The sequence below is a fragment of the Phoenix dactylifera genome, unplaced genomic scaffold (genome assembly GCF_009389715.1).
Source record: "Phoenix dactylifera cultivar Barhee BC4 unplaced genomic scaffold, palm_55x_up_171113_PBpolish2nd_filt_p 000194F, whole genome shotgun sequence".
In the NCBI taxonomy this organism is placed as follows: domain Eukaryota; kingdom Viridiplantae; phylum Streptophyta; class Magnoliopsida; order Arecales; family Arecaceae; genus Phoenix; species Phoenix dactylifera.
Window position 1 is genome coordinate 281082 of NW_024067718.1, and position 11058 is coordinate 292139.

The window sequence follows — 11058 nt, forward strand, 5'->3', positions numbered from 1 at the left end:
ATGAGGATTCTAGCCTGGAATTGTAGGGGGGCGGCCAAGCCGGCCTTCATGTCCTCCTTTAAACGGCTAGTACAGCTTCACTGTCCTGAGATTTGTTTTCTCTGCGAGACACGTTTGTCTGGTGATGGGCTTGGTCGACTAAGGCGACGCCTGGGGAGGGACTGGGAGACCTATGCAGTCGAGTCCCAGGGGCTGTCTGGTGGCCTTTTGATCCTGTGGAGGCGGGGGGTGGCGAGGATTGATGTCTTCCACAACTGTTCTCAACAGGTAGTAATGGTTGTATCGGAACCTGAGGCGGACCCTTGGGTGCTGTGCGGTGTGTATGCGAGCACGGATTACAGGGTCAGGAGAACCCTCTGGCAAGAGATTACCAACCTGCTTGCCCAGGGTATCCCAACGGTGGCGGTTGGTGATTTTAATTGCATCCAAAGTGCGGATGAAAAGAGGGGAGGTGCGCCTTTCACTGATAGGATTGATAGGAGGGAGTTTCGCGACTTTGTGCAGCTAAATGGCTTGGTGGACTTAGGCTTTTCGGGACCACGGTTCACCTGGTGCAACAATCAACCCGGCGGTGCTAGGGTTTGGGAGCGGCTAGATAGGGCCTTTGCTTCCCCAGACTGGATCCTTCGCTTCCCTACCTACCGAGTTAGCCACTTACCCCGGATTGCATCAGATCATTGCCCCTTGTTGATTTCGACCTCATCGGTATCGGGTCATCATAGTCCTTTTCGCTTCGAGAAGATTTGGCTTTTGTACCCCCAGTCTTGGGACATCGTTCGCGATGCGTGGCGTGTTCCGGTGCGGGGGGACGCGATGCGGCGAGTCTCACGCAAACTCGAGTTGACCAAACGGCGGCTTCGCCATTGGAATCACAAGGTAGTGGGCGATATTTTCCGGAGATTGGAAGGGGTGGAGGAGGAGATTACGGCACTACAGAGGAGAGAAGACCTACGGGGTGCACTCCCGGAGAATGACATGACTCATCTTCGGGAGCTTCTTGTGACGCACCACTCACTGCTACGGCAGCATGAGATTTTCTGGCGACAGAAATCTCGGGTCCAATGGGTAAACGAGGGTGATCGCAACACTAGGTTCTTTCATCGGACGACTGTTATTCGGCGCCAGCGGAGTATGATCCACTCACTGCGTGATGGGTCCGGTCGCCGAGTGGAGGGTGAGCCTGCCGTTGGACAGGTTCTACTTGACTTTTTCCGCGCCAGATGGACTGAGGATGGAGGCCCTGGTGCTGATGACCACTTTCCGAGGGTTGATGTAGGTATTGCAAATGACGAGAATACGACCCTGGTTCGGCCGGTGTCGGCGGAGGAGGTGCAGGAGGCAGTCTGGGCTCTGGCAGCGGACAAAGCTCCAGGACCAGATGGGTTCTTCCCTTTCTTTTTTCGTAGATATTGGGGTATCATTCGGGGAGCTGTGATTGAGGCTGTTCAGTGTTTCTTCACTCAGGCAGCCATGCCTGAGGATTGGAAGGCCACCTTCATTACGCTCATTCCGAAGCGCCAAGAGGCGGTAGAGCCGGGTCACTTTAGGCCCATCAGTTTGTGCACAACCTTGTACAAGGTTGTGGCGAGGATTATGGTGGGCAGGGTAAAGCCCCTACTGCCGAGCATCATCAGCCAAGAGCAGGGGGCATTCATTGCGGGAAGGAACATTTCCCACAATGTTATGCTGGCTCAGGAGATGATGTGGGATCTCCAGCGAGCATCGAAGCGGGGCAGTTTGATGGCAATCAAGCTGGATATGGAGAGGGCTTATGACAGGATCAGATGGAGCTTTCTCCGGAGCGCACTGGAGGCTTATGGCTTCCACAGGCGATGGATTGGATGGGTCCTAGGGTGTGTCCAGGGGCCAAAGTTCTCTATCTTGGTCAACGGCACACCTTCGGTGTTTTTTGAGTCTACTATGGGGCTGCGGCAGGGATGTTCCTTATCCCCTTACTTATTTATCATTTGTTCTGATATATTGTCCCGTGCCCTCTAGAGGGCGTGTGCAAGCCGGGAGCTGGAGTCCTATGTTCCAGCACCGGGGGCGGGACCTGTCTCTCACCTACTTTTTGCTGACGATTGTCTTCTCTTGTTCAGGGCGCGGGTTTCTGAGGCACATGTACTTCGCAGAGTGTTGGCAGATTACTGTGCGGCATCCGGACAGAGAATAAACTTCACAAAGTCAGCCATCCAGTTCAGCCCTAGCACAGAGAGCAGAGTCAGACAGGAGATCAGGAGTATTTTGCAGATGCCCGAGCAGGAGGGGACTCTGGTTTACCTGGGAGTTCCCATCACAGGCCGGAGGCTACGAGTGGCGGAGTGCTCGGGGTTGGTGCAGCGGGTCGAGAGTAGGCTGGAGGGATGGAGGGCATCATCTCTATCCATGATGGGGAGGCTGACACTTGTCAGATCGGTGCTTGGGTCCATGCCGGTATATCTCATGGCCAACACTGTGGTCTCTAAGACGACTCTGTCGAAGATTGAACGTCTTCTCTGGAGCTTCCTCTGGGGGTCCCATGGTGGGGGTCGTGGGGTACATTTGGTGGCCTGGGAGCGGGTATGCCGGCCCACCAGTGAGGGTGGTCTGGGAGTTCAGTCCCTTCTGGAGCGGCGTGAGACACTCATTGCACGGCATGCAGCTCGCTTTTTGTTGGAGCCACATGGGCTTTGGAGTCGGGTGATGGCAGCTAGATATGGCCGAGGGAGCCTTGAGGTGGCACGGCGTGGTCGCCGCACCTCTTTCATGTGGCGTGAGATTGGGAGGTACCTGCCGACCGTGTTAGCTCATACCAGGTGGCTGATGGGCGATGGCTGGACCATTGTTGTGACTGATGATCCGTGGGTAGATACCATTCCCTTGAGATATTGGCCGACGACGGTGGATTTCGAGGCAGCAGTGGGGCTCCGGGTGTGCGACCTCTTAGCACCAGGGAGGGCAGAGTGGGACGTGGACAGACTCCATCAGTTGTTCGGGGCACATCTAGCCGAGAGGATCCTTTCTCTTCCAGTACCAGGATGCGAGGGCCCAGATGTCAGGGTTTGGAGCACTTCATGCAGGGCCAGTGTTAGGCTGGGTGATCTGGCCCGGGTGATTCAGCGCGAGCATGAGAGTGGATGGGACGGTGCCTGGATTTGGAGGTCTAGGCTCCATCCGAGAGCAGCACTTTTTCTATGGAAGGTGATGTGTGACCGCCTTCCGACGAGAGCTGTGCTGAGCCGACGTGGTTTGGGGATCCCTGCGGAGTGTGGGGCCTGCGGTGCGGATGAGTCAGTTGACCATGTACTATTTGGATGCTTTTGGGCGAGGTTGACATGGCAGTGGACGGGTATCCCAGAGGAGGTTTGGCGGGAGAGGAGACAGTTCCTACAGATGATACGTCAGTGGCTGGCTAGTCCCCGGACATGTCAGGAGGCTATCCGAGCGACTTGCACCGCCCACCAGATCTGGTTGGCAAGGAACGCTCGCACCTTTGGCGAGCGTAGGATGTCGCCGAGGTTTGTTGCGGAGTCTGCTCGAGTACTGGCGATGGAGTCCAGACCTACCAGCCCTTCAGATACGACCTTGATAGCTCGGGACACCTGGGGTTCTTTCTCTGCTCAGGCAGTTCTTTGGACGGTGTTCTTCACCTAGGAGCCCCCACCCCCGAGTTTCCTCAAGGTCAATTTTGATGGTTCAGTACTAGACAGTGGTACACGAGGCGGTGCCGGCTTCGTCATACGAGACCCTCATTCTAGGGTAGTGGCAGCGGGCGGTTGCCGGCTATTCGACATATCAGTGCCAGAGGCGGAGTTGCGAGCTGCCTGGGCCGGCCTTTGCCATGCGCGGCGGGTACTGCGGGCTAGCTCGATCATCTTGGAGGGCGACTCATCCACTGTCATTGGGTGGATTCGGCGGGAGAGCACTGGCCATCCTTTGATCCGGGATATTAGGATGATGGTGAGGGATGGTGTAGCCTTTGAGGCTAAGCATGTATTCAGGGAGGCCAACGGGGCGGCTGACTGGGTTGCTGCATATGCAGCACACCACTCGGGATACGCCCTGTGGGCAGGAGAGTGGGAGCTGCCATCGGCACTACGCGAGATTTTGTATTTTGATGTTCTTGGGTGTATTCGGACACGCTTTGTTTGAAGAACCCGTTTTAAGCCAAAAAAAAAAAAGAAAAAAAAAGAAAAAAAAAGAGAGACCACCTTTCTGTTTGGTCCATTTCTCTGATGCCCCAATGAAAGGTACCTTTCTGTTTAGCCCATTTTTCCGATGCCCCAAAGAGACCTTTCTGTTTGAGGGCCAAAATCTTCTTAGTAGTACCCCCACAAGTCACAATCGGGATCATGTTTTTGGTTTGGGAAAACGAGAAGAATAGAGCACCGCTGCACCAAACACATGAAAACAGAGCACTGCTGCACCAAACAAAAATATGGCAGATGTTTTTTTTTTTTTTTTGACAATTTTATATGCAGGTTGTTGTGAAAAGGCTGGAACAGTGGAATCCAAAAATTGAAATTGTACCTGCAATTGCATGGGAATTCATTCCTTTGTTTTATATTTTTTACAAGTATCTTAAATGAAAATCCTCTGTAAAATGAAACTTTTGTAAGTGCTTCCATATCATCTCATAGTTATAAAAAGGTTTGGAATAACTTTCATGCTGATGCTATAGGTTAAATTTGTGATATTTATGTGGTTATTTGAGTAGATTATTTTTACTAATGTCTCATTCTAAAATGGGAGAAAATGAGATTGTTGAAGATTTACGGAATGAGGATGATAGAAATGAAGATACTGTTGAAAATGATTGTGACAAATCTTCTAGAAAAAAAATCTTGGATATGGAATCACTTTATCGATGAAAAAAATTCTGAAGGATCAATAGCTAAGTACAAATATTGTAAAAAAGTTTTAAGTGTGAGCACTAAAGGAGGAACGAGTTATTTAAAACGCCATCTTGAAAATATTTGGCTGCATCTCCCACCTCGGACCCAGACGCCCAAGAAGTATCGAAAGAATCCGACTAATCAGTTATTCTTAGTACCAAGTTCAAAAGATCCGATAAAGTCTTTCAAATTCAATCAAGAAGAGAGTAGAAAAGTTCTTACAAAATTTATCATATGTGCTGAGCTTCCATTTCGTATTGTTGAGCACACTGTTTTTCTTGATTTTATGAGATCTCTTCAGCCATTATTCAAAATTATGGGTCGTAAGACTGTAAAACATGATTGTATGGCTTTGTATCAAGAAGAGAGGAAAAAATTGCATGATGTATTCAAGAACCTAAGTTCTCGGGTTAGTTTTACTACTGATATTTGGACATCAAATTAGAAAATTGGTTACATTTCTTTCACAGCACATTATATTGATTCTGATTTTACTCTGCATAAGAAGATTATTAGTTTCAAGAAACTTCCATACCCTCACACCAGCTTTGCAATTGAAGATGCTGTAAAAAAATGTCTTGTTGAATGGGAATTGGATTGTAAAATATGTGCTATTACTTTGGATAATTGCAGCACAAATGATGCTGTAATGAGAAGGCTCCGAGATCACTTTTGTTATGCAATGTTGTTTAGTGGGGAGTACAGGCATATTAGATGTTGTGCACATATATTAAATATTATGGTTCAGGATGGAATGAAAATCATTCATGAAGTTATTGAATGTATAAGAGAAATTGTTAGATATGTCTCTGCATCCCCATCTCGAATGCAAGCATTTAATGAAATTGTATAATATATGAGACTTCCTGCTAGAAAAGGACTCACTTTGGATGTTCCTACAAGGTGGAATTCTACTTATGAAATGTTACATGATGCACTTGGTTATAAAGATGCTCTTATTAGATATGCAACTGAGCATTCATGTGTATGCCCCACCAATGATGAATGGAAAAAGGCTTCTATAATTCTTAAATTCTTAGAAGCCTTTCTTGATGCCACTAAAGTATTTTCTAGTTGTAAGTATCCCACATCCAATTTATACCTAAAAGAAGTATGGGGAATTAGGGCTTTGTTGATGGATGAAAGTATCGATACTGATGAAACAGTGAAGCAATTAACAAATGAGATGCTAAAGAAGTTTAACAAATATTAGTCTTAGTGCAATAATTTTTTGGTAATTGCTTCTATTTTGGATCTCAAATCAAAGTTGATATTTGTAGAGTTTTGTTATCAAAAGGCATTTGAGTAGGAGGAGTGCAAGAAAAAGATTGATGATATTTATGCTTGTCTTTTTAAATTGTATAATGAGTATGTAGATGCAACAAGAATGCAGCCCTCTATGAGTTCAAGTGAGCGAACATCTAATTTTGGTGGACAAGGTGACATAAGTTCAGTTTCTTCCAAAAAAAATTTGGTATGAATTTTGCTCAATTTAGAAGTCAGAGTTCTTCAAAACGCCCAAAGAGATCCGAGCTAGATAATTATTTGGATGATGATGTGCTTCCTGATTTAGAGAATAAGGAGTTTGACATCTTGTCTTGGCGGAAGAGCAATGCAGCAGTCTATCCTATACCATCAAGAATGGCTCGAGATGTTTTAGCTATTCCAGTCTCCACTGTTTCATCTGAGTCGGCATTCAGCACTGGTGGTAGAGTTGTGAATCAGTATCGAAGCTCTTTGAGCCCATCTATTGTAGAAGTCTTAGTTTGTACCCAAAATTGGCTTCGTGAACAATATGATGAAGGTATATAAATCTTTTAAATTTATCTAATATTTTTTATTTGCTTATTGTACTTATAATTTAAACATTTATGATTGATTTGTGTGTTAACAGTTACAAATTGCTCGAGTTCTGTAACGTTGAATGTAGATGACGACACCCTGGAGTGGGCAAACCAGCAAAGCAATGAATATGGAACATGGGTATTTAGTAATAATCTTTATTATTTTTTATCTATATCAAGTTACAAGTTTTCATATTTAATGTTGTTCATGTTCTAATTATTACTTTATTTAAAATATAGGTATTCACGGCAATGGATGAATGAAGATGGAAGAAACTATTTGCTGAAAATATTTTGTTTAGTTATTGCATTTCTACTAGCTTATAGTATTTCCAATGTTTGTTGTGAATAAAAATGTTATTATATTCTTGAAAAATCTATGCCATCTTAACATGGCTGCGTGCTTAATTAGGCTAAATCGATATGAAGAAGCCATCAGACAATGTAGTATTGTATGTTTATTGGTTAAGTTGATTTATATTTACTTGCTTGCTACTTATTTTCTTATATTGATCATTGCTTGATAATGTAATAGAGACCTGATAAATAGATGATTCTTATATGCACGTCAAATTGGAAGCTGCATGTCATATTTGAAGCTATTTTTTCTTTTTTTCCTTTTAGATAATATCATGTAGTTTGTCTTTCCTTTTCAAGCTATTAAAATCCACTCGCTATCTCTTTCCTAAAACAAGAGTTCTTCTCCACTCCCAGTCTCCTATGGAGCAGTGGCATAAAATAATTTTATTTTCAAGCATTTTGTACAAATTATAGAGGGTTGACAGCATGTTGGAAGCTTGTTGTAAATTGTTCTCAAAATTCAAAAAAGTATGCCATGAACCAATAGGTTGACCATATGTAAATGAGACAAAATTTATTTTTTGATGATAAACTAAATGTTTTATGGAAATCAAATGGGCTCGGGCCGGGCTCGTAATCGGGCTAGGCTCGTGATCGGGCCGGGCTAGCCCAATTGGGCTCGGGCTCGGACCAAGCTCAGGCTGAGTTTTTATAAAACTGTTCAGGCCTAGGCCGGCCTGAAGCCCGGAAAATAATTTCGGGCCAGGCTTGGGTAGGGGTGTGGCCCGGCCCGGCCCACTTCCAGCCCTACTCGTCTCCCCGAAACCGCTTCAAAACCCGAATCTTTAGAGGACTTCGCTGAATCCGGAACCATCAACGTTTCTGCGGTTTGTTGGTAGAATTCGCGCCAGAGGCACGTCGATTGGAGAGGCGGAAGCTTTGATACGGCCTCTGACGAAGCTCCAATCGGCAAGGATTCTGCGGTCAGAACTATTGTGAGTTGCCTCATTGCTCTTATTTTATTTTCATAATCATGTGAACTACTGTAGTTGCTTGTTTTAAGAAAAAAGAAACACTTTACCTGGGATCCCTCTCTAGATTTGTCAATTCTATTAACCTTTGTTGTTTCTGATTTATAACCAGGATAGTTGTCTTTTAGGTTTACTTCATCATTCACCGATATGATGGTACTCAGCTGTGGCAGGTCCAGAACATCTCTGGAACCCATGAGCTTGTGTGGGCTTCATCCTTCATTTCCTTCTTTCTCTTTCCTTCCACCTTTAATCTGTTAGAGGTTGCAGTTGTTGATAAGCCAATGCATCTATGTGAAACTGGAATACTGAGAATCACCAGTCTGTTTATCGAAGATTTGTTATATAGACATGATACAGAGAAAATCTTTCATTAGTTTGACTTGAATTAGATGGCACAAGCCTTGTTGGTTGCTTGCTGTAATATAGATACTTTCCACCAAGGATGCTAATGTAAGCCTTGTTCCTTCGCATGGTCCTTCACCCAGTCTGCGACCCCGTTGGCCTCTATAGTAGAATCCTTTTTCAGCAATGCTTGATGGATGTCAAAAGTTGCCCAAAGATTAGTACAAGGAATTTATTCGATTACCCTATTTAACAATTACAGCCTCGATGTTTGGTGCATACTTTGCACATCCACTAATGCAGTCATCCAGCTTTCAACTTCAGTGATAGCATGCCTTCTGCTGATATTATATACAGACTACATTTCTCTATTCAACAAGTATGTGATATCAAGATATCAATGATAAAAAAATTTGCAGGAGGGCGTTGTTTCACACTTCTGAGCTTCTTAAATTGTTGATAAATAAAAGAGAAGAAACAACAAAATATACAGATCCAGATGTAATTTGTGAGTCCTTGATCCAGAGAAGGCTGCTGATGGGGTCAGAGCATGATCTTGTGATGGTAGCTGAGCTGGTGATGGTGGCTGAGCTGGTGATGGTGCCTGTTCAAAGCCATTTTCATCCTCATCATATGGAGAATCATGATTGCGGAGCCATACTTCTGAAGCTGTATTAATTATCAGGTCAGCACCCAAATAGAGAAGAAAAGGTAAGGAATCTCTTCTTGGTAGGAATTAAATTAATACTCACCTTGTTTGGATACTGTATAATTTGAATCATCAAAACTGATTGGCCAGAGGAAATAGCCAAGCAACCTTTTCTGCAGAGCAAACTCTATCTTCACCTCCACCACTTCTATACTGTCAAAGCTGACCCACAGATCTCCAGAATGGAAATATGCAGATACTGTCTGATTGTCATATACAAAGACAATGTTGGGATCCTTCAAGGTCTCTTTGATCTCGGAGTAGGCCATCAGCCCGGTCTGGTTGCTCACCTTTTGCCTAGGTCCCATGGCCACGACTGGTGCACCTAGCTCGTTCTTCATTTTGTTCTTGAGAATCCAAGATCTTCCATATAAAGGGACACCCATTACCAGCTTGCATGCAGGGATTCCTGCAACCAGCCATGAAGTAATGCCATAACTTGTAGAGAAGTGGGAGGCCTTGTCATAGAGTGGAGCATCAAGAGCTGTGAGATCACTGTTCTTGTGGTAACCAAAGCAGAGAACATTGGCCCAATCGAGATTGTCTGAGATGGAATCTATCGGGTAGTCAAGGTTGTCCACAGGCCCATCGAACAGGTGGTTTGAGAAGTACGCTGTGGCCGTCAGCAGGAGAGTGGAAGATGAATTCTTTGCTTCCTCATTTATGCGGGCTCTCCATTCAGCAAGCAATATCCCAAGGCTGGTCATGTCAGAAGATGAGGATGGAAACTGCCATGCCAAGTCCAACCCATCAAATGCATGGTTCCTGGCTAATTCTATGGCGGAATTGATGAACGACATTCGGAGAGTTTGATTTCCTACCATGGAGGAGAAAGCAGCACTGGAGACATTGGTTTGGTGGCGATCGTCTGTGGAAATGGACAAAATCGTCTTGAGGGATGGGTTTTGAGCCTTAAGGGTGGCGGAGAAAGTGGCTAAGAGGGGAAGTTGGTCATTGGGTGGGAGTGCAACCTGAGAATGGACGTCATCAAGAGAAAGGGAGTAGTAGTAGAGGTGAGTGTAGAAGGAGGTGTTAATGTTGTAAACCGGTGAGTAGCGGTTGGTGTGGGAGAACCAGTAGCCAGCTCTGACCTGGTGAGGAACTGTGTTAAGGTTTGAGCATTCTTGATGTGCTGTTGTATGATAGACGGGAAGTGTTACAAGCAGGGAGATGAGGATCAAGGAGAAAGGTATTTGGCCCATTTTTCGGAAGCTTGGGGGTGAGAGAGAGGATGGTGGGCATACTGTGAGTTGAAAGATGAGGAGGAAACACAGAGGTGGAGAGAATCTCAAAAGAATGCAAGGGTGGCTGTGACTTTGAACACTGAGGCCATGTAGAAAGGGGAAGGTGTTTGGTTATGATCTGCCAGTGGTGGCCTCCTAAAAGGTAATTGTCAAATGAATTCACCTTCGAGGAAAATCTTCCCATTAGCTGGCCCTGCAGGTCTCTGGATCTGAAAATATTATAGGAAGCCTGGATTAGGTATTCTGATACTGAGATTTTCTTCTGAGTCTTTCTAAATAAATTCCTGGCTGTCTACAAATGGTGCATGTTCTGACTAACTGTCTGCAAGTATGTCTAAAAACCATTATGATATGTCTGCTTGACATGTCAGTGAGTGGTTGTGAAAGAGCTCAGCCTGAACTGTTAAAGAACTAATATGTGGTTTCAGGCCCTGTTATATTAGATTTAGAAGGCCATTTCTTACTGGTGGTATCAGTGACTTTGATCATTTCACTGATGTGGGTGGCGACTTGTTTGATACTGTTTATAATTAAATAACAATTACTGCCTCCTTATGGTTTCTTTTGACTGCGAGTGACCCACATCCCATGTGTCCTAGCTATAACTTGATGGCAAAATTTAAATGGATAGGTGTCTTTTGTGGAGAGAACTGTTTGGTAAAACACCTCTGATACCAGACAATGAAGCTGTAAAGATGCTGAGTGAAAGAT

General features: G+C 45.1%; 2 protein-coding genes across 2 annotated transcripts; one reads left to right on the forward strand and one right to left on the reverse strand.

Moving 5' to 3' along the window:
* LOC103699679 lies at positions 1-3633 on the forward strand. Its single transcript, XM_039117240.1, has 2 exons — positions 1-1853; positions 2100-3633. Exons 1-2 carry the CDS (start codon positions 1-3, stop codon positions 3631-3633), a joined length of 3387 nt encoding a protein of 1128 aa, XP_038973168.1.
* A 5157-nt stretch (positions 3634-8790) lies between these two features.
* LOC103697692 (class V chitinase-like) lies at positions 8791-10880 on the reverse strand. The gene is made up of 2 exons (XM_039117253.1): positions 9147-10880; positions 8791-9063 (listed from the first exon to the last, which is right to left on the reverse strand). Exons 1-2 carry the CDS (start codon positions 10303-10305, stop codon positions 8843-8845), a joined length of 1380 nt encoding a protein of 459 aa, XP_038973181.1. The 5' UTR covers positions 10306-10880; the 3' UTR covers positions 8791-8842.
* Positions 10881-11058: the final 178 nt, after the last annotated feature.